The sequence below is a fragment of the Coffea arabica genome, chromosome 3e, assembly GCF_036785885.1.
Source record: "Coffea arabica cultivar ET-39 chromosome 3e, Coffea Arabica ET-39 HiFi, whole genome shotgun sequence".
NCBI classification, from domain to species: domain Eukaryota; kingdom Viridiplantae; phylum Streptophyta; class Magnoliopsida; order Gentianales; family Rubiaceae; genus Coffea; species Coffea arabica.
Window position 1 is genome coordinate 641,544 of NC_092315.1, and position 27,754 is coordinate 669,297.

General features: G+C 34.0%; 2 protein-coding genes across 2 annotated transcripts; both read right to left on the minus strand.

Moving 5' to 3' along the window:
- Window positions 1-128: 128 nt before the first annotated feature.
- LOC113738041 (phytochrome B-like) lies at window positions 129-6,277 on the minus strand. The gene is made up of 4 exons (XM_027265197.2): window positions 3,687-6,277; window positions 2,600-3,407; window positions 1,423-1,716; window positions 129-949 (listed from the first exon to the last, which is right to left on the minus strand). The coding sequence occupies exons 1-4, from the start codon at window positions 5,773-5,775 to the stop codon at window positions 730-732; spliced, it is 3,411 nt and encodes a 1,136-aa protein (XP_027120998.1). The 5' UTR covers window positions 5,776-6,277; the 3' UTR covers window positions 129-729.
- An 11,994-nt stretch (window positions 6,278-18,271) lies between these two features.
- On the minus strand, window positions 18,272-25,330 carry LOC113738042 (ATP-citrate synthase beta chain protein 2). The gene is made up of 17 exons (XM_027265199.2): window positions 25,189-25,330; window positions 23,954-24,074; window positions 23,726-23,828; window positions 23,098-23,163; window positions 22,892-23,015; window positions 22,675-22,809; window positions 22,406-22,466; window positions 20,913-20,989; window positions 20,569-20,724; window positions 20,250-20,378; window positions 20,023-20,155; window positions 19,805-19,932; window positions 19,590-19,695; window positions 19,371-19,447; window positions 19,216-19,286; window positions 18,729-19,013; window positions 18,272-18,621 (listed from the first exon to the last, which is right to left on the minus strand). The coding sequence occupies exons 2-17, from the start codon at window positions 24,051-24,053 to the stop codon at window positions 18,546-18,548; spliced, it is 1,827 nt and encodes a 608-aa protein (XP_027121000.1). The 5' UTR covers window positions 24,054-24,074; window positions 25,189-25,330; the 3' UTR covers window positions 18,272-18,545.
- Between the last annotated feature and the right edge of the window lie 2,424 nt (window positions 25,331-27,754).

Genomic DNA, 27,754 nt, shown 5'->3' on the forward strand with positions numbered 1-27,754 from the left:
CTCAAAGAGGATCTTGTTTATTTTAATCATCAGTCTAATCTATCTAATGTAGATTATTACAATTATGAAATCAGGAAACAGACCAATGATGCTATCATACAGCCTGAAAGAAAGTAGCAAGACAAGAAGACGATCAAAACTTTCAAGCACCCCATAAAGTAAAAGTGTAAAACTGCTGCACATGTGGATACCCTAAGACCTGAGACGATCTATACTCAGTTTTAACAATACCAGCTATATATACTTCTCAATACAAGCTTACTGTTAGAACCGTATCTATACAGGCTATATATACTTCTCAATACAAGCTTATTGTTAGAACCGTATCACCAGGGTTATCTTTAAGCCAAGAACTACAAACACCTGCTTTGACCTTTTGGCCCCATGTATACTTGCATGCAGTACACAGTCGGGAAGGGAACTTGACGAGTCATTAGTAAACGTATCCCTGTCACATTTCAAGAAATCTTCCAGCTCCATGTGAATACTGGGGTCACAATTCTTGATCAAGGTTGGCAAACAGCAACAGTCAAGCATGGGCACCAATGGCACGATAACAGGCCAAATAGCTGAAATGCCGCAGATCCTGACATTGGATTTCAGTACCCACAAAATAAAGCTTCTTTTGATTGCCAAGGAAAGCATTAACTTCCAAGTAAACACTGGAGATTTAGCACTAGCTTTGCTTCTAGAACCAGAGAGTTGGTTTGTATCCAATCCGTTAATAGACTAAGCCACACTTTTTGAACCTCTCCGCTGCATGGGCAGTTCAAGTGTAATCAAGAAATAACTTCTTTCAGACTCTCTAATATATTGAACTTCTCCATCCATAAGCTTCAAAATTTTCCTGCACATGCTCAGGCCCAGCCCCTCTTGGGTCACCCATCGACTGCTATGGAACATGTCTTGAACAAGTTCAGGAGGAAGACCTTCGCCGGGGCAGACAATCCTTCACAAGAACCAATGCATAAAAATTGTTTCACCAAGATAGCACATGGCATAAAAATTCTCAGATTACTTGGTAAATATGCCAGCTTTTAAATTTTTAACAGCAATTCTCTACATAATGCCGTGAGTCAGAGTAGCCACACAATTTTATGGCAAAATCAACGTCCATGAACGATATGGAACAACTTGAGCCTGAAGACAAGCATCTGCAATAATTGTTATTTGTTCTGGCGGCACTTAATTGGTGGTTGGTTTAGGAGCTTTTCCTGCTTTAATTACCATCCTTGCAACTAGCACCATTTACATCTTTCAACATAGACCCTAATTTTGTTCACATTGATGAAATCAGGCATGTGACTTCAAATGCAGAAGAAACAGTGAAGTGAATAAACATGACTTGTTAAAGCATATGCTAAAACTAAAATGTATATGTGTCCTACTGAACACATTATGAGCCAAATATGGAGAACATACCTAAATTCGATGTGCAAAATGTTTATCCCAATAGAAATTTGCTTCAAACTTGGTTTTAGTTGAATTTCCACCCAACCGCCAGAAGAGGGTGCATAACGCACCATATTTAACAAAAAATCTGCTAAGACCTGCTGAACTCTTGCTTGATCACCATAAACAGCCAGGGTTTTTATTTCCTCTGGAATGTCCCGGATCAGTTGTAGACCTCTTTCCCTCAGCAACAACATTACTTGGCTAACAACAGCATCTATTACACTCCCGAGTAAGAATTCTGACTTCTCAAGTTCCAATGACCTGCCCAAAAACAAACTAGGAATCAGTCATATGACTTGTCCATAAGCAAATCACAAAACACTATCGGAGTAAGATTTTATTTCAAACGGATATCAGAAATGCAAAAACTTTCTAAAAGACTAAAAGAATCTCACAAAAATATTCAAGAGAAAAGCCAGATCATGACTAGAGATGAGATACACTGAAAAGAAAGTCATTGATTTGCTCCCCAAATGACTATCCTCAGACTGGTAAAATAGGGAAAGTAAACAATGACTCTACATGCAAGGGCTGCCTACTGGAGAACAGACGGAAACGGAATGAACGTATGGTCACTAAATTCTACTAAGTTGGTCAATTTGATGCTTTATTTCTACAAGAGTCGCCACGAGAATTTTCATGTCTAAAATCCAAAAAACTTCGCCAAGTTAGCTTGACGGAAAGCACAAAGAAGGATCTAGCATTGAAGCATAAGTGCACATTTCATAAGCTGTTAATAGAGAAATATGCAATTTCAGCAAGAAAGAAAATCATAGAAATGCAAATAATGGCAGCTATTGAGCATTAGTCATATGAAGTTTTCCGAAAATCACAATTCAAAGTTTTCTCAGCAGGATATGAAACTAAACAACCTTTAAGATTGCATGGAGATATTAAACCTTTAAACAAATTACAAATAACTTCCTAAGAGCATCAACCACAACCTCAAGAAAAATCAAATAATTTCCTAAGAGTTGCTAAAAAACTTAATGCCTCATATTACTAGCCAATTTCTCCTTGTTGGTCAGAACTCAGAATATGTGTTTTGACTATGAAAACAACATTAGCAACAATCATGCCATGTAAGCACTTTCCAGTTGTGAATGCACTGATAAAAAGGTTGAACTAAATATAATAAACTCACCCATCCTCAAGGTTATCCAAATTAACGTCCCTTACTATCATTGACATCTGCTTCTCACAAGCAGAACTTGTCTCAATAAATTGCTTTTGGTCGTCCGTTAAATCTGTAGCTTCCAAGAGTGAATTAGTAAAGCGTATACCACTTAATGGATTCTTTATTTCTTGACATATGTAAGCTAACTCTTTCATCCTTGAAAAGCACTTCTTTTCCTGTTGCCTTTGGAGTTTCAAGGCCTGCTGCAATTCAGGACTTGCAATCTGAACAAAACAAAAGGCTCCAATAATCTGGCAATCCATATTGACCCTCTTATTAGCAGTCAGGAGAGCTTGCACATATTTCCCACTTCGGTCAAAAAAAGAGAATGGGAACTTGTCAGTATCCTGGCCTCCAATTGCATTATGCAAAGCAATCATGAACTTAGTCATAGCATCTGCACCTTTCAGCCGACAACAACTCCCAAAAATCTCCCCTACTAACATCTTCCCCATGACTTCCCCTCTGCTCCATCCAGTGAGCTTTTCCATAGCAGTGTTCCATTCAGAACAGCAGGTGTTCTCATCGGAAGCAAATATAGGTGGGATTAGTGGGTTTAGACTGTGTACAATGGCCTTGTAATCACCTTGGATGTGAATAAATTTGTCCATGACCACCTTCTGGCCAGTAACATCCTGACCAACAAAACAAACCCCAACTATGTTATTTGTGTAATCCTTGCTAGTGCAAGCATTGACCACCACAAATACAGTTTTCTTATTTTCTTCAGCTCCAAATGTCCTCAGCTTTATCTCAACATTCTTATCTTCTTCACCTGCATCAACTTAATTCAATATTAGAATACCCATGTAAAATAAACTACATAAGTACCGGTAATCCACATCAGCAGCCTAATATCATAATAAAATACGCAAAGAATTGATTAAACCCATCTATATCCCTTATTGACAGGAGTATTTAAGTACTAGAAATAGCAAAAACAACTTCTAGTTGTAACCCAAGACTTCAAGACAAACCTTTTTCACACATACAGAATCCAAAAAAAAAATGCAGAAGGAGACAGGAAAATAAATACTAAATGGAAGAAGACTACCTCTCAAAGCATGAAGCAAAAGCTTTTCAGTAGTTTCTGCTGATTCTTTTTTAACAATATCACGAACTAAGGACTTCCCCATAGATTCTTCAACAGGCAAGCCTGTCAATTCAGCAACCTTTGCATTCCACCCATTTATACGGCCTTCAACATCTACAGCAAATATTGGTGCTGTTGCAGTCTCTATCAATCTAACCATTTCCCTGGCAACAGAACTGAGTTCATCCATCCCTTGAAACTCATTATCCACAATCTGATTCTGAACAACAGCCTTTGTATTGCTTCCATCAGCATCCCTGAATGAATCTCGTAGTATAAGCTGCAAGGAATGAATTGCATCCATTTCAGCAGTCTCCCATGGCAAACTACGGCTTTTGACTACTTCCAGAAATGCTTTGAAAGAAGAACGTGGATGCATCCTCTGCCCATCATCTTTGTCATCTGGATGATGCTTTGCACCACCCCACTTTATCTCTTTGGCAGTGTGGGAGCGAAACCAGAACAAGAAATCTCTTGAAGTAATATAAGCAACAGCCATCCCACAAACAGCGTCGCCAAGAGAGGCTGCCCCAGGGTACCCTGCATCAGCCAAACTATCAGTACTCAATCCTGTTGAGTCCCCATGGTAAGCCAACAACCATTCAACAATATCCTTTATCTGGGCTTGAGTAGGTGTCACACCCAGTGGGTAGTACTTTCCCTGGTAGTACAGAGCAGCACCATCACATTTCACGAGGTCCATAATGCTGGGGCTCTGTGTAACAATCCCAGTTGGAGAATCTCGAAGAATCATATCACACAAAAGTGTTTGTGTCCTCAAAACATGTTTCTCAGACAACTGTGAAGCCAATTGTAACTCCATGTTCAATTGGAGCCCAAAGGCTTGCATTAGGAACTCACAGGCATAACGCAGAGGGAAAGGAATACAACGAGCAGAAGTGTGGTGACCAACAACCAAGCCCCAAAGTCTCATGGAATTCCGGCCCCCAACACTATCCTCCTCATTTCCATTAATGATGACTGCAAGAGTTAATGAGGCAATTGACCCCATATTAGCCATGTACTGGGCATGGCAATCATGAGGAGCTCGAAGTGTTGAACCAACTAAACATAGAGGCTGCATGAGTGATTCATCCTGCAGCACCTGAACGGAAGTAGCATGACAATCCACGATCATCCTAACCCTATTCTGCTTAAACAAAAACCTTGATGCCTGAGGAATGTCGGTGGCTGGATAATGCAACCCGATATAAGGATCCAAATCCGACCTTTTGCTCTCAGCCACAACCTCACCATGCTCATCCTCATGAAATTTATACACCATTACCCTGTCATAGCCCGTAAGCTCCCTCACACTTTCAACCACAGTATCACACAAAAGCTTAATATCTCCACCGGGGAGTGATTGCAAATGTGAAATCGCCCTCACAGCTAGTTTCTGAGACTGAACAGCCCCAGCAATTGATAAAGCAGGATCCTCAGTCCTAGCAGGCTCCAAGTCAATTACAATCCCAACATCAATCCTATGCAGAATTCCATAAAAGGGCTTCCCAGAATTCTTTGAATGAATCCAAATCGGATTTAACAAAGTGATTTCTCGCGCCCCGAATGCCCTTTCGAGCAAAACAGAGCTGGAAGGGGTGAAAAAGGTCCTTACATCAGTCCCAATTGTGAGGATCTCAGGCCTTTCGAGGCTAGGGACTGATTGAGGAGTTAAACCAAGCATTTCACGCGCATTTTCGCTATAAGCAATGACACTGAACGAAGCCTCGTCTACGGCTATCATACAACCAAAGGGTTGAATATGACCACCCCTCTGGATTTTAGACAAATATGCAGTGATTTGTTGCTCGGGAACAGAGTGTGTGGTGGTTCTAACGGACTGAGAGTAATCAAAGGACTTGCCAGACTCACCAGACTGCTCAAATACAGCATGTAGCTTAGCATCCACGGTGTACTGAGCCACAGCCTTGCTGACTGACTCCCTGTAGTTTACATTTTGGCTTGTCCCTGAAGATTGAGCTTGACCTCTACCTTTAGTATGGTGATGATGAAGACTGCTTGATGCTCTGCTTCCCCCTGAGGCCATCTGTGTTGAAGAAGAAGAAGAAGAAGGAAAGGACAAGCTCACCTTGAGTGTGTGTTACAAGTTTGGATTTTTAAGCTGAATTAGGACAGACATGGAGTTAATAAGAGAACCCGATTGGGTAAAATTTCTGGGAGTGCCAAGAAATTCCCAGCAGATGTATAGGGTTTCTTCTTGTCTTGAATTTTAAAAAAGAAAGAACCTTTTTCCTTCACTCTGTTTTTTCCTCGTCCCTGTTAATTCTGGGGCGGATTCTAATTTCTTGAATCCCCTTCTTTTCTTTTTTCCAATCGGGGAGGGAGAAGCTAGAAAGTTAGCTTGGACTGATTTTTCATTTCATTCATTGAACGAGGTAAAAGAAGAGAGCTGAAGTTGGGAGCTGGGAACTGAGTCAGTCCTACTTTTTCCCCATTTTCTTTCGATTTTTAGAGTTTTTTTGTTATATATATAATTTAATGATTCCCTTGCACAACATATAAATATCATTCGTATGTATTTTGGCTGTGCGAAAGTTGAGATGACATGATGCCGTACAAAGTATTCTGTTCATAATTTGCCATTATTTCAGATTTCACTCAAGTGTAATGCATTACATATTCACACGCACCAACACCGTCTGTTATATGATATATATATTCATGTTAAGAACAGCATCAACATACAAATGCATTTTTTACAAACTTGACATTAAACACCTATTCATGTTGTTAATTAAACTGGGTTGCAGCCTAAATGAAATGACAAATTGTGCATTTTGAAATCTCGTGTATTTTATAAGGACGTGGTTTGCATGCTTTAACGTTTCAAATTTCAATAATATCATTGACATAACCTACTATATTGTGATAGGTTTGATTAATAGATGCCTTGTACTGGTTGGAAAAAAAAACCTTTTTTTTTATCTCGTTGAATAAAACCCTCATGTTTTATTATTGTTATTTTGCAAGCATATGTTATTAATTTTAAAAATATATTTAAATACAAAAAGTGCAACGAATGTGATTATTGTATTTTTTTTTATATAATAAGTTTAATACAGCATAATTGAAAAAACCCTCTTGTTATGATTACTTCATGTGTTACTAAAATCTAGGTTAATTAATGAAAATTTAACTTCTTTGAAAGCTATGCTAAGTTCTACGCGCATAATCTTATCAATTGTTGAATAATGATTCGATGTATTCCTTTTAATCTCTTGTAGGAAAAATACTTTACCTTTTCACATGGAATTTTGAATAAGATTCCGCTTTTTGTTTTATTCCTAGGGCTGCAACGTGAATTAAGTTACTCAATACTTATATCAAATTTGATTGATAATAACTCATTTAAATTGATTCGTCAATTAATCAAATCAAATTTAAACAATATATTATGTTTAATAACTTTTAAACTTAATAAAAAAGATTCCATTGGACAAATAAACAAATTTTAATTAAATAAAAATTTAAACTCGTAAAAATAATTAAATAAGATTAAACAATTGAGTACTTGGCTTAATTAGACTGTTTGATCCCTTATTTATCCATACATTTGTAGTTAATTCTTTTTTTCGGAAACGATAAACCTAATCTATCCTACACTAAGGGGAAGGGGGCGGACATAAGGAGGCCCAAGAATAATCCGGAGGGGACTGAACCAACACCAGATCAGACGAATGCACAGCACATTACCTAGATTTTTTGGAAATAAACCACTTAAATGTGGCATTTTTGGTGGTGGCCACTGAGCCAATGGGCCAGGGGTTGTACATTTGTAGTTAATTCGTTGAGCTGAAAAGTTGAGCGAGGGAACGAACGAAGAAGAGGAGGACTCGTGCAACGTAAGCGACAACTTGCTGAGAGAGTAAAATGTCTGGTTCATTGATTGGTCAAGTGTCACTTAGGCCACGTGAGATTCACAAGCCAATGTTCTTTCTTTTTTTTTTTTTTTTTGGGGTCGTGGCGGTCATTCAATCCGATGTTCTGTCACTAGCTGAGGGCCATTCAAACCTTTTTTCTTTGAACAAATTATCGGGTAGTTACTAAACTTTTAGAATCATTGAATTCTAACCACTACATTATTAAAGGTTTGATTTTAATCATTAAAATATTTAAAATTTAGATTTCGAGCTATTCCATCAAATTTAACTGTTAATTATGTCCATTTCTTTTGTCTCGTGAATCATGCGAGCACTCGAATTTAGCATAATTAACGATCAAATCTAACGGCTCCAAATTTAAACGTTAAATAGTTTAGTGTAATTAAAACTAGACTTTTAATAGTTTAATAGTCAAAACTCAGTGATTTTAAAAATTTAGTGACCATCCAAATAATTTGCTCTTTTTTCTTTGAGGGTCATTCAACCTCGTGTTCTTTGGACGAGCGCCAATTATAACATATAATGTACAGCACAATGAAGGTAATAATACTAACACAATAAATTTATAAGACTAAAAAATGAGTGTCATACAAAAATAATTTCTCTGATCTCGAGAGTGAGTCTACCACAGTGCCTAATTTTGGTAATGTCGAAAACTAAGTAATTACCATTCATAATGTGAGTAATTCATCATTAGAAAAATATTGATTTTATCCTTTAGAAGTATTGATTTTGCATTTCTGAATACTCATTCATGGACTATTTTTTATACTACTTAGCAAAGTATTAAAAATACTCTTTTCGAAACTTAAAATTTGCCTTTACAAATTTTGTACCAAAAATTATTGTAGTTGTACACTTGTTATTCTAATAAATACATGGCTTTCTTCTTTTTTTTTTTTTTTTTTTGCGCAATACTTGACTTGAAGTTAGTATGCACATCTCTTCGATTAGTGCACGCATTGTACTAACAATTGTTGTTGAGGCCCTTAATCCATGTCCCCAAATGCCTTTGACTTTATGCTATCCGCCTATTCGCTCAGCAATCCATTCCCAGTACCCCACAAAAGTAGAATATCTTCTAGTGTGGAAAGTACATTCTACTTTCCACCGTAGGCAGAAGAAGCATTAACAAGACAACTCAGCATGAACATCTCTCCCATGACAATTGGGCCCCAATTGATATAAGGCAACCGGCTGTAGGGTTGGCTTAACAAACCAGGCCTTGATGATGGATGGAACCCGAAAATCCTGAGCGAATTAACGGGTTTTTGCGTCAAAACTTGTGAGTTTTGTTATTACTAATTGGATGCTTAGCATACTAATAGTGTTTTCAGAACAACGATCTCGAGCTTAACATCTCATGTTGGTACCAAGTGGGTTATGGTTATGAAATCGGTTTCTTGTTAATTATTATTACAAGAAATATTTACAATTGGAAAAGATTCAATTCTTGCATACTAAATAGTAATAAATATTTTCAAGAAAAATCGATCAAAATGTCATTTACATTTTTGTTAAATGAATTTTTTCGTCATTTATTTTAAAAATATTAACTTTATATTCATTACAAATTCAAGTTCGCAAATTTTGGTTTCAACTACTTTTTAGCCTAAAATCACCACATGACTCATATGCAATGGTGTTTATGTACAAAAATGTCAGATTTCACTTTTTTAATGGCAAAAATAAATATGAATTGACAAAAATTAATATGGTTCAAGTTAGATCTTGTTTTTTGATGTGCAACAATGAATATAAATTTGATTATTTGTTTAACTATAAATGGAATCTAACCTTTTTGTCCATAAAAAAAATGATCATATATTAAAAGATTCCTAAATGAATTCCAATTCTCGCTCCTAGTAATAATGCAATTGTTTCGAATAGTGAATGTTTCCCCTACCAAATAATTAAACTGTACTAAACTATATCCTAACTTGTCGCTAGTTGTAAAAAATCTGTTAAAAGATTCCTAAATCGAATTCCAAATCTCACGCCTAGTGATAATGCAATTGTTTCAAATAGTGAATATTTCCCCAACTAAATAATTAGATTGTACTAAACTAGGTCCTAACTTTGCCATTAGTTGTATTGAACACGACTGACTACAAATCACAAAATTGACAAGTGCAATGTCAAATTTTGTGTCTTTTTAACTATTAATGTTTTCCACTAGTTATGATGAATATGTTGGATTATAAATCACAAACTTGATGTATACACTAAATTTAAGGTATTTTAACTATTAACTATGTAGCAACGATGTTTAGATGTCAAGTTATGCTCCCATGTTCAATTTAAATTATTCAAGCAAGAGTTTAAATAATATACGAGGATTATTTTGATTTGGGATTTTTCAAGCACCCAATGACTTATTGTCACTTAAGTTTCTTTAAGTGCTCCAATTTAATAATAATGTACCTATATTTACACAATCTTCAGATTTGCTATTTCTTTTTTTTTCCCTGTTTAAAGTAATTTACCAACTTTTATCATTTAACATTTTTCCCTTTCTTTATTTGTTCAAAAGCAATTTTTTGTTCATTGCACTTACCTTCTTTTAATTCTTTTTTCTTTTGTTTAATGTAATGTAGCCAACCCTTTTTCTTTTTTTCGTTTTAACCAAAAAAAACACCATTATTGTCTTAGAACCATACAGAAAATCAAGAAACAAGATGAAGTAGTGGTTAAGCTACACCCAAAAAAAAATGCACGCGATTAACATCTCAAAATTGAGAGATTTGAATGACGGGTATCACAGTAAAATTATAAAATCACGCGCTTCCATACTGTGAATTTCATCTATGCATTTGGGATTTGCAAGAAGTGTACATACCTTTGAATTGTCAAGATTTCTTGGTTATTTGTGATTATTTATGTGGTAGAATAATTCACTAATGTAATTACTCAATTGAAAATTTTCATGTACATACCTTTGCGTAATCATCGATAGTTGGGATAGCCATCACATTTACAAATTATAAGAATAGTATTTTTTTCTTAAAGAAAAAGGAAAAAGGTGGTTAAATTATATTAAAAAAGAATTAAAAAGGATAAATGCAATAAAGAAAAAATGCTTTTGAACCAATAAATAGAATTAAAAAATTAAATGACAAAAATTGGATAAATTACTTTAAACAAAATGGAAAAAACGCCACCTTAAAATGTCTTCCGAATTTCCAAAGGGATAAAGACACCAATTTAAAATAATTGGGGATGTTACATTGGGTCAAAAGGATCTCACGCAAGCTTGAACTGAAGACAGGAAAGTAGAGGCTGCGTTTGGATTGAGTGTTTTTGCACCTGTTTTTGAAAAACTGTTTTTCACATTCCAAATGCTACAGTAATATGTATTTCAAAAACAACTTCAAAAACACCATATCCAAACAATATATCAAAAACAACTCCAAATATATTTCGATTATGTATATTTAATTTGTATATTTTAATAAGTATATTTCAATTTGTATATTTTAATTATGTATTTTAATATGTATATTTCAATTATATTTTAATATATTTTAATATGTATATTTCAATTATGTATTTTAATATGTATATTTCAATTATGTATATTATATATATATTATTAATATAAATATATTTATTTCAATTATGTATAATATTATATATATTATATCAATTGAAATAAATATTATATATTTATATAAATACATTTTTTATATATAAATTTATAAATATATTTATTCAATTTTGTTTTATAATATATATTAATATATATTAATATGTATATTTCAATTATGTATATTATACATAAATTATATTAATAATAATGTATATTATATATATTATACATTTCTAATATTATATATTTATACATACATATTATAAATATTTTATTTTATTTATAATATATTTACATAAATATTATATGTTATATAAATTATATATAATATAATGTATAATATATTATACATTTATATAAATGTACATTTATACATAATATATAAATATTTATGTATATTTATAATATACATTTATATTATGTATAATATATAATATAATACATTTATACATTTATATTAATATACATAATATTAATTTTACATTTATACATAATATTAATACATGCATACATTTATATTAATTATATTAATACATTTCTACATAATATTAATATATATTTATAATTTATTAATTTATACATTTATATAATATTCATTTATAATTTATACATTTTTAATAATATACACTTATACATTTAAATATACATTTATATTATGTATTATATATATATTAATACATTTATACATTTATATTAATATACATAATATTAATTTTACATTTATACATAATATCAATACATATATACATTTATATTAATTATATAAATACATTTCTACATAATATTAATATATATTTATAATATATTAATTTATACATTTATAATATTCATTTAAAATTTATACATTTATAATAATATACACTTATACATTTATAAATATATTTATATTATGTATTATATATAATATAATACATTTATATATTTTTATATGAATATATAAATATATTTATTTATAAATATCTATAAATGTATTGTAAATGCATAAATGCATATTTATATAAAAATATAAAATTTATAATTTATACATTTATACATTTATACATTTATATAATATTCATTTATAATTTATTCATTTATAATAATATACATCTATACATTTGTAAATATAAATGGATTATAAATGCATAAATGTATATTTATATTAAAATATAAAAATTATAATATTCTAAAAATACTCAAAAATATGTTTCAAAAATACCTCTAAAAATAATCCAAAAAAATCTACAGTAAAAGTTTTTCATATAGTTTTTGAAAAACAACCCCAAAAACAACTAATCCAAATGGACTTGTTTTTCAGATTCAAAATGCTACAGTGGTGTTTTTGAAAAACAAACCCAAAAACAGCTAATCCAAACGGAGCCAGAATCTTTACTCCTTCATGAAAACAGGTTTCATTTTAAGGATGCGCCAAAATTAAACTGTAGGCCCCGTGTTCATTACCGGTTCTAACCTGTCCTCGGTTGCAATTTTCACTCTTGTCTATTACCTGGCCCACCTAGCTGTGTTGTCCTATTCCTATTACTTTTTCCCACCATGCAAAGATGACTCAGCTTTCCACAATAGAAGCAACCGTATCTTGTCCATCTCTGCAATCAACTAAAGTAACACAGGTGAAGAACTCAGCTAAAATAGTAATAACTAGTTGTACCACGTTTCCAATTCACATTCGCGTCAGATGGACGGCCTTAATTTGGCCACATTTCTGGCATATTAATGAAGATTACCATTCATGAAAAAGCAAAAGAGATTCAGAGCATGAAAATGGCTCTAACTTTGATTGTGTTTCTTAAAATATTGTGGCTTGGTGAGATGCTCATCTACAAATTTCTTCAGATAATCCCAAAAAAAAATGTGTCTCAAAAGCAGGGGGGGGGGGGGGGGGGGGGGGGGAATCCGACCCGATTCGAAACCCGTCTAACCCGATTCGATCCGATCCGAAAAATAAGATATCCAATCATATTTTTCTTAGTAGGGCAGATACGGGTCGAGTACCCGCAAAAACGGATACGGATCAACAAAATAAAAATTCGCGGGTACCCGACCCGCAGGGTATATTATAAAAATATTAAAAAAATAAGGGTTCATTATATAATTTTATAATTTTTAATCCTAAGTGTAAGTAGAGTGGTTCACAATCTCATATTTTAATCTCATATGATCCGCCTCTCCTTATCTTGTCTAAAAAAAGTCAATATTCTTGGTGAAACTTGAACCAAATGAATAAAACAAAGAAAAATTTGTGAAACTCTATCATAAAAATTGTTCATCCCTTTCATTCTTTTTCATTTTTATTATAATTCCATCGATCTTTCCTTCAAATTTTTCATCAATTCAATCAAAAATTTGTGTTTGGAGCTCCAATTTTCTGTTAAGTAGATAATTAAAACATTTGTGTCTTTCATTTATTTATTTATTTTATTGCAATTGTATCTCTTAAATTTGTCTCCTTTATTTTAGTGCAAGAAATTTATTTTTCTTTTCATCACCTTTAATGCAACCAGGTCTATTCCAAAGATGTAAGAAAGTTGGGGAAAATTTTTCAAAATTATTTTGGTTATACTTTCTTCAAAAATTATTAGCTCTGTTCAATTCTTTTCCGAACTTGATTCCACAATCGACTCATTTTGGATGCAATCTTATACCATAATATCCTCAAGGAAGTTGGAAAAGTTATCATATACTTATTATTCTTGTGTTTGTTATGTTGTAAAATGATGAAATGCGTGAGAATGGTGATGTACTCAAAATTATCATAAAATTTCGTTTTATCTATTAGATATTATAATTCTAATATGTACTAAATTTATGAATTCGGTTTGATTATTGGATGAAATGTGTGAGAATGGTGATGTATGGATTTTGATTATAATATCTCTACCAATGTTAATTGGAAAGTATACTTTTTTTTATTGGAAAACATGTTGATATTAAGTAAAAAATATTTTTTATTGAAAAATAGTTTTTTTTTTTTAGGAACGGGTACCCTATGACCCGCCCTTTTTTTCGAGTACCCGAATAGCAGGTACCCGAAAATATTAGGAACGGGTTAGGATCACAAAATGGCTGATCAAATATTTTAGGGTCGGGTCAGTCAAATCTTGTTAGGGGGTACCCGATCTGTGCCTACCCATACTCAAAAGTAAAGATATTTGGAAGGAGATTTTAATATATTAATATTGTTGAAATTGATTTTTTTTTTTTTGTTGACATGATAGCTTTTCTATTCATACTCTATATTAAGAGGGAGGAAGTGGATCTAAATAGGTCAAACAAGAATATGGACGGAACTAAACTATCATCGGATCAAACGATTAAATGAATGCCTTATCACCCGCTGATAAAACTTCTAGAAAATCTTAAAAATGAATGTAAGTTATCCTTTAATCTGCGTTCAAGGAGAGTCGTAAAGTTCTTCCTGATAGTCACCTACTGTAAGGATAGTTGGTCGCTGAAATTGGTGTATGCTCCGACTGTATTTTTTCTAATGACAAGCCTGACACAAATAAGAATTTTTTCACTGAAATGTCCTAGTCGCCTCACATGAGTATGCGGCGACCGACCGATGATTTTTTTTTTTTTTTTTAAATCGTGTCATGCATATGGCAATTGAAACCGTGGACCTTATCGCTTATAAGCCATATACAACCAAAAAATGAGGAGGATTGCAAAATACTGGACTAGCTCCTCTTTTTTTTTTTTTACAACTTTTTTGTTAGGGATAATTTAAAAAACCTTTTCTGAGGTTTTTTAATAATTTCTCTTAACACTCCCAAATTTTAAAAATTTCACTTGACTCCTTTACTTCAAACTTCTTGTAACATTTGAAACTCATTTCATCAAAATATAATATTAAAAACTCATAGACTTGTGCGGTAACAAAAAAGATAATGAAAAAAAATTAATCTATCTCTGTCACTGCATACTCATGTTAATATTAAAAACCCCTACCAAAATACTCTAACTTTTGAGACACATTTATTCTTAGGGATTATTTTAAGAAATTCACCATGTCCATTGCCTTTTTCTACCATATAAACTTTTAACCTTTCTTTAGGCAATATTTGTTTGTAAAGAAAAGTATGGAAAAGTGAGAGAAATTAAATTTGTTTAGTAGGAAAAGTGTGGAGCTTGGAGTTTAAATCAAAATCTCTGATTCTTGAAGTCTTAGCTTTAACTACAAAATGAGGCCCTGTTTAATAACATAATCCAATACTTAAATTTAATGGATTCAAATTTAACATGTTCAAACGTATTTGATAACAAAAAATTGAACATCTAAATTAATTGACACTAAATTTTCAAGGCAAAACTTACTCTAAAAAATAAGTGATGAACTATTCACTTATTATTTAATGTGATATACACTTAAATGTATCAGGTTTAGTACTTAATAATTTAACAAATCAACGAACTCAAATTTCAAATTTCAATTTTATCAAACGTATCATAAAATTTAGACAAAAACAAATGTTTGGACCATGAGCAATTATAGTCACTAAAGCCTAGACAAAAATAAATGCAGTTCCAAATGTTTCAATTTCTAAATACATTGAGTCCAAATAAACGATTTTTGTTAATTGCTACCAGAATCCGTTCATGTGTTGTCAGGTGCTACTAGCAACTAATTTTGTAAAAAATTTAGAAAATACGAAATAAATATTGTTTGACATAATTTATAATAAATGAGGACTAATTACTTGCATGCCAATGATGTGAGTAACTAGTTTTTAGCTTAGTATACAAAAATTTGACAAAAAAATTATTCCTACAAGACTAATTCTTCACGTGATTCATATGTGGGTAATTAATTATTTTTTATTACAAATTATGGCTAATAATATTTTATCAGTTCCTTAAACTTTTTTTTTAAATAATTGTTGGCCCCTGACAGCAAGTGACCTGATTCTGGAAGCAATTGATAAAAATCAATCAATTGGATAAAATGTGTTTATAAATTGAAATATTTAGAACTGCATTTGCTTTCGTTTAAACTTTAGAGGCTAGAACTGCCTAAGCTCCAAATATTGGAATCAAAACTGCAATTCTCTCTTACTCCCTTTGTATGTGCTTTTTCGATTTAGGGGAAAGTAATTTTGAAGAAAAAATTGACGAGTACTCACAATATTTTTAATAAATACCGCTAACTATCCATTTTTTGTCACAGTATTTCACTTTCTCACGTAACTTTCCCTCAAATTGAAATGACTGTCATGTTTGGATTGCTATTTTTAGGATTTTTTGTAGGAAAATATATTGTAGTGATTTGACGTATATGAGATTAAAAAATGATTAGAAAACGTGTTTACGAAAAGCGTAAAATTTTTTTGGTAGAAAATCACGATCCAAACATAGATATAGCTTGTTGACAAAGTTAAATACTAAAATGAGTAAACTAGTGGAATCCATACATCTACAATTCCTCAAATCTGACAGGATTATCGACTTGATTCTTGAGTCCTTTAGGCCCACTCCGCATCAAATCGTAAGAAATGACATAAGTCCATTAAGGTAATGCAAATCCAGCTTAGAAATCGTTTACTGATATACATGGACATAGAAATCGTTTCCTGATAGTATTTCCGAAAACATGAAACATAGACGGGTATACACATGGACACCAATTATCGGGACAATTGTGATTTCCCTTTCAGATCGCATTCCCTCCACGTGAACTCTGTACCATATAATTGACCCACAATATCGCAAAAGCTTATCTCCTTCCTTCTAGTGTCTGCAATCAGTCTCACTCCACATGGTTTGGTCCTCTGATGGATTCAAGCAGCAGGTGTATTCAGTACTACTAGCGTTGTACTTAGTAGTTGTTACGCCACTTAGCCCATGTTCAGTTCAGCACGTATAAGGCATTAGAGGGCATCGGGAATAACTTAATGGATTAATTTCTTATATTCCGAATGTATGCACTAGCGAGCATCGAGAACAACTTAATGGATTAATTCCTTGAGTGTATATATTAGCGTGTCCAAATCTATAATACATTCGAAGCCCGTTAGTGTATATACAAATCATTTTAGTAAAGATGGATCCTGATTTAATTTGCTTGGGCAGATTGTGTTTAGGCTGCTTGTATGGTACCTTACCTGTCGGCAACAAACTACTTGTCTCTGGCAATATTTTTAAACTCGGATCGGATCGGATCGAAGGATGAACTGAAAAGCCTTACAATTCACGATTCGACTGGTTCAATCAATTCGACCTCAATTCAAAGATTTTTTATTCATTTTTAAATTAAAAATTTTGAATAAAATTAAAATATTTATTTTAGAAACTAAAAACTTAACAAAAATCGATTGAACCTTTCGATTTGATTGGTTCAACGATCTCTTAACCAGTTCAATTAATTCTTTGATTTTTTAATCGAATCGGACCGAAAATATAACCGACTCATGGTTCAACCGATCAAACCGACCAGTCTGATTTTCAAAACATTGGTCTCAGGCGTATCAACAGGTTGCTTGTGTACAACGGCCCAGTTTAATTAATATGGCATGCCATACAGTTGTTTATATCAATATGGTAGGCTCCCAGTTACTTCATCAGATCAGATTGCTTGCATCCGAAGCAGAGATACTCATAAACTCTTAAACAAGTTCCTTGACTATCAATTTCAAGATGCAAAACAGCGGGGCACCCTGTGGAGTTTCTATCCCACATCGCTTGGGGGGGGTTTGGGTGTTGGGTTTATAAGTCTCCTCAGTACCCTCACTAGTTACCATGGCTTTTGAGGTGTACTGTGGACTTAGGTTTGTAAAGTCAATAGTCAGGTTTCTTGAAGTTGACAAAAAAAAAAAAAAAAAAAAAATTTCAAGATGCAAAAGACCTTCCAACCATTCAAATCTCAATGTAATGATGTGACACAATCTTATCCATGAAATTGCCAGGAATTCTTGAGGGCCCCCTTTTGTGACTTTCAGGGGATTCACAAAAAACAAATCAAGCCTATTTCCTTTTTTTTATTTTTTATTTTTTAATCAAGCAAAACAAGGTAAACATGCCTGTAGAGACTTTGAATTATAACACGCTAACAAAACAAGGACGAAAATTGCTCTAACGATACATTGATCGATACCACAATTGTTATTACTTCCTCAAGTCAAAAGACAGATTCTCCAGATTGACTACTACTCATTTATATTCATGTAAACTCGGGTTAAATGACTTAAAATGAAGTACTCTAACTGCTTTTAGCAGTTCAAAACACTAGCCTAAAACTGAATAATGGTGATAGCAAGTGGTAAATTGACAACTTTTAACCGAATGCTAGTTGAGGAGAATGCTGCAACGCCCCTCTTTCCATCTGCCAGCTCTTCACTTGGTGTAGAGAACATCTTCCCAAGGATGGCGGTACAGTGGCTGTTTCAATCTCTTCTGGTCAAATGTATGCCTGAGATTTTTTTAAAAGGATATATCAGTCGTTTGTTAGTGAGGGAGATGTAAACAACCATTGTTTAAAAAGATTGCCTTTTACTGTTTTAGCATAATCCAACTCACCCAATTAGACCAATAGAACGGGCAAGCACAAACAGCCCATTCAGGTAACCAATCTCAACGATCTCGTCAATTTCTTGTTTGGTGAACATTCCGCTTCCAGCAAGCAGATCCAGGAATAAAGACCCAATGGCACCATCCACATTAAGGACAAGGTTGTTTGCCTTTGAGAGTGTGTAGGTTTCAACCTGGACTGCGTATTCCATGTATTTCACTGAAGGGAAGTTTTCACGTGCATACCGTTGTAGCAGTTCAACTCTCTTATCTCTGTTGTCTCCTCTCTTGATCCTTTTTTCATAGAGAGAATATAAAGCTCCATATTAAAAATTGACGTGGCAAGATTCAAAAGTATACCCACGGAAAATGTACAAGAACGTCAGTTTGTGATATAGCAATCTAGTACCATTCAGGAGAGAATATCTACCAAGTTATAATGCCATATGAGAAAGAAGGCCTTATTTTACACTGACAAGCAAACAGAGCTTCTTACCTATGTCCAATTCCTGGCACCCGAATGCCTTTCTTTTTCATGCCCTCCACAAATTCATAAGGTGTCAGATTCTGAGACAAAACAACATTAAGACAACGATTTAGCATCCCATGAATGATTGGATATGCTAAGATAGCCAAATCATGTGAACTTACCCTGTCATAAGCATCCTTAAAGTACCGAGCAGCATCATCAATAGCCCCACCAAATCGGGGACCAATAGTCAGTAAACCTGTTTCAGAAACCAAATTACATCTCCCATCGATAACAAAATCAACAGTATAGATTCCATTCATCTACCTTAAAAAAAACTCAAGATTACTACTACCATCTTTGTGACTTTTGAGGAGGATATCAGAAGGATACCAACTTACCAGAAACAAGGCTGGACACAAGATCTTTTCCTGCTCTGGCGGTTACAATGGTGTTGTGAGCACCAGAGACACAGGGGCCATGGTCCGCACACAACATGATGCAAATCTGGTTTTGTCAGCAACAAAAAAAGGTAAACTTGTGCAAGTAAAACAGACTGACAACAGGGAATGCCACGAAATCAAAGGAAGTTTTTAACAATTCAGAAGAGACTCACCTCAATAAAACGAGAGCAATAACGGGGAAGACTTCGTTTGAACCACAACAGAGAAATGACATCACCAACACCAAATCCCTGTTCAACAATGGAGGACATTGGAACACCAGCATAGCATGGCTCTTCACCTGTTTACCAGAATAGGCAATCAACCTAATAATTAAGATCCCGTCAATTAGTGATGAATTCATCTAACGTACAAAATAAATATCCCAGACCTCTGTCATCAGAGATGGTGGAAATGACATGAGTAGGAGCCCGAACTTTGCCACTCTTGATTGCTGTGTTAAGATCCTCTGGAATTTGTGGAGGCGTCACTTCCTTTACAGGAGCAATCTTGCCATCTTGAGCCTATTGGGAATAACCAGGCATTTTAGTAAATCTAAAATGAGGCAGAGCAAATGCCTGAGAAATAACAACTAAGGCAAGAATATGGAAAATCTACCAATTTATCAAAAGTTTCTTTAATAGAACTCTCAAATGCTTCATATGAGGAGGGAACGACAGCACCAGCATCCTTGAGTGCTTGGTTCTTTGCCTGTGCAGATTCCATCTCACCACCACTCTTTGCGCCCTGACAAATACCATCAGACAAAGTTAGAGACCTTACTTGCACAAGAAGCTATTGTTGAGGAGGGAAATGAGTACAAAAGAACCCTTTGACCCTGTGCCAACCCAAAGATATTGAACACTGAGAAATTAAAGGGCTAAGCAGAGTAACATGGACAGCCATATGAAAAATGGAAGCAAGAGGCAAAGCTCACCGCATGACCAAATTGTACTTCAGACTTAAAAAGCCTTGCACAAGTGCCGCTGACCCAAGCAACTACAGGCTTGTTAATTTTACCCTGTTTGAGGGCCTCAACTAAAGAATATTCATCTCTCCCGCCAAGTTCCCCAAGAACAACCATCATTTTAACCTGTTCAAAGAGACTCAGAATTTAAGAACCTATATTATAATCTGAGACAAGAAAAACCAGAAAGACTAAAGCTCAGTGCATGTCCTAGCTCCCCACCCAAGATCAAGCACCAAAAAAAAAAAAAAAACACAAGAAACCTCCCATTTTTAGATTGTTCCAAGGACAAGATTACCACAGTGAGTATGTACCTGGGGAATGTTGTTAAACCGCAGAACGTGATCAGAAAGTGTTGACCCAGGAAATACATCTCCTCCGATTGCAATACCTGTATAAAACATGATTTGCTATCCAATTAAATTCCAATTCTAAACATTTATTAAACGGGATAATTTCAGAAACCTCCCCTGAGGTTTCTGACAGTTTCACTGCCCTTCCCTGAGGTTTCTAAAATATCAGAAACCTCCCCTATTAGGTCATTGGGTCCAATTGTCACATCAATCATGGAGAAATGACTTAATTACCCACACAACTTAAGAGATATTTCCCAATTACGTTCACATGATTAGTTAAATTGTTATTAACTAGATTTAACAGAAATGATGACAATTTATAAGTTTTTTAAAAAAATTTCTAATATGCCATTACAAAATGGGGGGGCAATTATAGGCGCCTTTCTATGATTGATAATTGATGTGCGTGAGTAGAAGCAATGATTTAGACTTTAGTGGTTTTTGTGGAATAAGAGAAATAGAGCTTCTTTAGGCATATCTAAGGATTTAGGAGACTTGACAAGGAAATTTGCTCTCAAATTTTTCTCAAAATTCTGGTAATTGTGAAAATCTCAAGGTCAAACTCTAAGATTTTTCTGCTCTTAAATTTTGGAAATTTTTATTATTTGATTGCAGATGTTAAGGTAATTCTTGATGGTCATGCTTAATGCAAGTGAAAAAAAATAGCTTGAATCAAACAAAAAATGGAAAATATGACATTATGTAATTTGTATTATGTTCTGTATGATCTGCTCCATTTGACGATTGGTATTCAATTATAGTGTTTTTTCTTTTTTTTTTTATCTTAATTGTTACTTTTATTATCATCGAAAATAGGTGTTGATGTTGTATAAAATATAGGCAAAGATCGTTGGTTGTATGCTACTAAATTGAAAAACATTTAAATTATGACAATTTTTTTTCTTGTTTGTGATTATTCAACAAATGGTCTTTTTTAAAACGAAATGTTGGCTGTAGTAGGGTTTACATGTTTTGTTTCTCTTGTAGTAGATTATGCAACTGATGTGTTATAATAGATGTAACAGTATCATATTACACGTGCAATAAGTAGATGAGACTTTGAGCTGCTAAACTTATTGTAGAGTTATAAGCTGATATTTTGTTTACGATCTATGAATGCAGTAACGGTTACACCACCTCACATTTAATAAAGTTAAAATAGATATATATTGTTCGTAGTAAATTAACTATCTAATGCAAAACTTGAGGGTAGTTATGGAATTAAATTGTTTTCTCTCTCCTAATACCAAGTTTATAATGTTTTTGTATTTGAATTGGGCTGATTTGTTACTAGCTAATTAGTTTTAGGGGAGGTTTTTGATATTTTGAAAACCTTAGGGGAGGGCAGTGAGAGTGTTAGAAACCTCAGGGGAGGTTTCTGAAATTATCCCTTTATTACTGCTCAAACAAAACAAACAACTGATATTAGCCTGAAAAGTTAAGAAAATAACCTTCATAAATGCCGTCCGTGACACGGGCAATTGTATTGTACAATTCATTGGACATGCCCCCCTGTATGTCAAAGAATTATGTTAAAACCCATACAGATTTTCACTGCTACTATATCATATCCCAGAAGAAAGAGAGATCCAATCACATTGGTAATTGAAAAATTTTAACAAAAAATTTAAACACAATATTTGCGAAGATGTACCAAAAAAATTTGAGCTTTTTTTGCAACAGTATAGATGTATTAATGAGAACTTCAAAGATTACGTACAGATTTTGAGACAAAGCCAACAGATCCAGGCCTGTAGAGCTTGCACTGAATAATATTATCGATTGTTCCAGCAGTGTCACCAATTTTAAAAGCTCCAGCTTGGATACCTCCAACTGTAGCTGGGCCAATAACAACCTGAAACAGATATGTTACAACGATCAGATACCATGTTGCAAAAGACAGACTAATGCATCTGAACATACAACCTGCATGTTACCTTATTGTTTGACCGTGCATAAGCAATCAACTGCTTGCTATCTGCCTCAGGGACACCTTCAGCTATGATAGCAACAACTTTAATAGTTGGCTGCTTAAGCGCAGACATTGATGAAGAAGCAGCACTGCAGTAACAACAGTTATATTCCAATATGTGGATTAGCTTTAGCTTTCGGGTCATTACACAATTACAATTATAAGACACACCTTCTAAATGACGCAAAGTTTATGAAAACATCAGCAGTGGGATGCGCAGCACAAGCGGCTTCAATGCTGGAGAAACAGAAAATGGCAGAAAATATGAGAAATGTTCAATCTTAAGAAAATTATCAGGGAAAAGAGAAAGCATGTACAGTACTAAGTGTAACAAGGTGCAGTTATATGCACCTGAAACTATATCAAAAAGAAAGAAGTGACAAAGCAATTTCCACTTGATTTATCCTAGGAAACAATGCAGATCACAGAAGAAAAATTTATGATTGAACCTTCAAAACTTTACCCCCCCCCCCCTCTTAAAAAAAGCAAAATTTTTTACAACATGCTGCTTTCAAGAACTATTGACAGATAGACTAAAACATCTCATGCCAAACAAGTGAATGTTCAGCGGTTGTCAACGTGCACAGATAGACAAAAATAAGAACATAAGATTTTGACCAGTTATGAAACACATTATTTACTTGTCAACCTAGACAACAAGCAATAGTACACTATATTGAAACCCTATCCAAAACCATTAGAAAGATTTCCACTTTATGACCAAGATAACCCAAACTTTACTGAGAAAGACAAAAAATGCAAGCATATGCAACACAATAATCATGGGTCAGATACCCACGTGGAGTGTACTGGGATTGCAATTTCCTCCTGACCGAAAAAAAGCTTCTGGAAACCTTCTGCACCAGGATTTATAATACCAGCGACAGAAGGTGTTTCTCTCCCTTCAAACAGATAGGAAGAAGAAATAACATTAACCAAATGCTAGTGAAAAAGACTAGGTGAAAAACAAATTTCAAGCTCCACATTGTGAAATGGATTCAATCACAATAAGAAATTCCATACGCACCAGAAAGGAAGTCAAAGTCCAGCATCCGCTGGATTGGAAGCTGCTTGTAATTGTAGAATAATGCTTGTGTAGTCTTGGAGAAAAGCTGCCCAGTAGCCATGGCCTTGCCTCAGAGCGACTTCTGCTTAAACATCATAGTCATCTTCTCAGTATGGAAAGTATTAGACATCATTGTAAAGAAGAGATCCACCAAACTCAAACAACAAATAGTGCACTCAAACATTTCCTCAGAGGCACAGCACGCACTGGTCCTTTTTTCTAGTAAAGGAACATCTCAGCAGACTAAACATTTATCTTCGTACTCTGCATAACTGAGTGTAACAGACATAACGGTTTAAAAAGTAATCTCATAGCACTATTAACTACACCTTTGACTCTTTCCGCAACTCTATATGAATTAATCCAGCAACTGAAAATTCAATAAGATCCCATTTTGAGGTTTGAGCAGATCTCAATAAAGTGGTTAGATAAGCAAAATAAGCAGGGAGATTAAGTGTAATACAGTAGTGACAAACAATAACGAATATTGTTCCTATCATACAGCCCCATCAAATTGTAAATCAAGCTTCATGCATCAGTACCCGAAAAAACAGGCGATCACACCACTACTGAATCCAGATCATGAATGGAAAAACTTACAGTCCAATTTATATTTGCCCCTAACATATGATGACATTGTTGATGCAACCGAAATTTAGGGGCACGACGACAATATAAATATCAGTTTGATTGCAGTTAATCAAATGGACCCATTATAAGTGGAAATGCAATCATGTTCAAGAAGTAGAAATTCAAAATCAACCTTAACAAAAATTCAGATCCTAGCAATGAGCAATTCAGGTGTGCGAAATTCACTTGACAAAATGGTAACTTTATTGGAGAGAGGGATCTGTCTCTCAGCCGGAAATTTAAAAGCTTCATTAACCTTAACTAAACAGCAAAAGGAAGCATAAAGATGCCCCATCCCATCCATATTCCAATTTCCTCGGAAACATCGAAAAACACGACAGGGAAACAGCGAACCACCCACGCCATGGAAACATATTATTCTTACGCACAAAAGGACCCAATCCCAGATCATAAAAAACAGGGAAGAGAAAAGAAAAACAGACCAACACGAGGAAAAACAGATCCGAATGATAGGAAAAAGAAAATTCGTCTTCAACAAAAAGGGTGGATGATTGGAGGAATATAATGGGAGTTAATGGGAAATGTGTGATAAAATGGAGCTGTACCTGCTTGTTTGTTCTGTGTCTGTATAACAAAAACTGTGAGCCTGGGTGAAGTCAGGCGAGGAGGAATCGTATTTGGGAGCTGAGAATCGAGAGGAGGGAGAAGATTTATATAGGAGAGAAGTTGTGGGAGGTTGGTCTGCGGAAAACTATTTTTTTTTTTTAATAAATAATCTTGGAACGAATCAGATCAGAGTATGATATTTGGGTCTAAAAGAAAGAAAAAATGGAAGAATTTTGGGGAAGGAATTTGGTTGAATTTTGAGTAGTTTCAACTTTCACATAGTTGTGTTGTGTGAGAGAGGGAAGACAGAGCAGCTAACAGCCTGTCACGTGGCGGCACTCATGGTAGTTAGCTCACGACTACCGATTTGGAACCAAATTTTTTCCCCTTTACATTTTCTTTCATCAAACTTCTAGTACCACTAAAATTTATTACTAGCACTGCTTTTAAGTCAATACTTCAATTTGCTGTCGCTGTCTGGGACTCCTGACCCAATTCTCAACAACCTTCTTGTTAGTTTCAATTGGCATTTGGTACCAGACCCATCGCTCAGCCGGTTGAGATCTGATCACACTCAAAATGGAGTAGTAGCACATTTAAAGTTGCATTTTTCTAAATTCTCCAATCCGTTGGTACCGATACACATCAAGTTGCTCGTTGCTTGCTTACGGCAGTTTGCAGGGAGACAGGCAATATATGGGTCGATGAAATTCCTGTCTTGGTGTTGGATTTTCTAGATTGAACTAATGGGAATTAGAATTATTATTATTATTATATGTCTTTCTTTACGAAGAAAAAAGTATTTTAATTTTTACAAACGTGTTGGGATAAAAGTATCAGAGCAAGTTACACAATTATTTCAAATACTATTTAACTTATATTATAAATATATTTTTCAACCTCTCTCTTTCTATTTTCAATTATCTTTTTTATTATACATACATTTATATCACAAAAAGTGCTCCAAAAATTATTTTAAATAATACCCTATCCAAATTCATTCTTTTGGTTTTTACATCTCAATGATGATGTCTTATAGCTTGTCATGTGGAATAACATTTGGATACTCATTTTTTTTTTAAATACTATTTTTTTTTAGTGTAATTGGGAGGTTTCAAATTCAAGACTTTTCGCTTATATGTCATCTCTCGAAACATCCAACCATCCATCCATTCTTTTTAAAAATTTTTTTTTGTTAACATACATCATAACTCATAAGCGCACGCGGAGTGTGTTTGGATTTGGATAGTATTATTTGAAAAAAATTTATTATTATTATTTACAAAATATATTTCTCAATCATATTTTTTTGCATATACATCATATAAAAAAAATGTTACTCCTATGTAGTTAATACCATTTTTTTCTTCAAATAACCTTTAATCCAAACAAACCACATTGAGTTTGTTTGGATAGAGAGAATTTGGAAAAAAAAATTTTGCCTCACAAATCCCAATCACCTTGTTATCTCACACACATCACATCACAAAAAGTACTACAGTAAATATCTCAAATAAATCATCTAAATAAACTCTTATCCAAACAAACTCATTGTTACTTGAAACATCTTATTTAGAATAATTATCATGACACTTGTTATAATGTAATGTATGTAAATTAAAAAGATGGTTGAAAATATAAAATTAATTTTAAAAAAAAAAAAGAAAAAACACATTCATCCGGAAGTCCATTGGTGGACTTGGTGTGTGAGAGTGGCTGTTGAAGTTTTACTCCCAAGGAAGCATCAGAAAGAGAGGGGATAGTAGGACGGACAGGAAAGGTTAGGTGTATCGGTGGTTAGGCTTGACTTCAAGAACGAGAAGGCTCCTTTTTTATTTTGATGGAGTATAGCATAAGACAACAAGTACCACATTATTTTTATACTTGTAAAATAATAGTATGTAGATTGACTCAGCAACAAGAATTCATGGGTCGACCAATCGTATCTAGTGGATTTCACTGAGAACCCAAAATTAAATAATGGAAAAGAAAAATTAATTTGTCCAAGTCCCTGACCAATTCATTAAATTGATTGAGATCGCAAACTATCAAACTACAATCCAAAGACAAGCGTTCTTTCCCTAATAATAATAATTAAAAAAAAAATTTGTAGCTTTTAACTCTTGGGTCATCATCATATTATGTGCGCTAATTCGTCATCTTGGTTTATTGACCTGACGTTGAAGCAGAAATTTTGTTGAGATGAAACTGAACAGCGGAGATTTGAAAGCATTATTTTGTGCTATTTTTTACTGATCGAGCCAACGCGCTAAGGATTACTTTTTCTTGATGGGAAGTTCTGCTGACACTGACCAGATTTTGTGGTATTATTATTCCCCCCCCCCCCCCCCCCCCCCCCCCCCCCCCCCCGGTTCAATCACAAGTTGGAAAGTCTTCAAGTTTCTAACAAGTTTAATGATCTTTAATAAATGTGGCTAAAGTGGAAGGTTAGCTAACAACCCCTATGTGGCTGCATTAAAAGAGGAGGAGAATTAATGGATTGTTTCATCATCTACCTTTATTGGTTTTGGATTGTCCTAATTGTTCTTCAATCAGAAGAACTCG

Coding starts and splice junctions, on each gene's coding strand:
- LOC113738042 (XM_027265199.2), bottom strand. CDS start 24,053: ATGGCTACTGGGCAGCTTTTCTCCAAGACTACACAAGCATTATTCTAC. Junction 23,164..23,725: donor GCAATCCCAGTACACTCCAC/GTGGGTATCTGA, acceptor CTGTTTCTCCAG/CATTGAAGCCGCTTGTGCTG. Junction 19,933..20,022: donor CACCATCTCTGATGACAGAG/GTCTGGGATATT, acceptor TCTGGTAAACAG/GTGAAGAGCCATGCTATGCT.
- LOC113738041 (XM_027265197.2), bottom strand. CDS start 5,775: ATGGCCTCAGGGGGAAGCAGAGCATCAAGCAGTCTTCATCATCACCAT. Junction 3,408..3,686: donor TTTGCTTCATGCTTTGAGAG/GTAGTCTTCTTC, acceptor AAGTTGATGCAG/GTGAAGAAGATAAGAATGTT. Junction 1,717..2,599: donor TTGGATAACCTTGAGGATGG/GTGAGTTTATTA, acceptor GTTTTTGGGCAG/GTCATTGGAACTTGAGAAGT.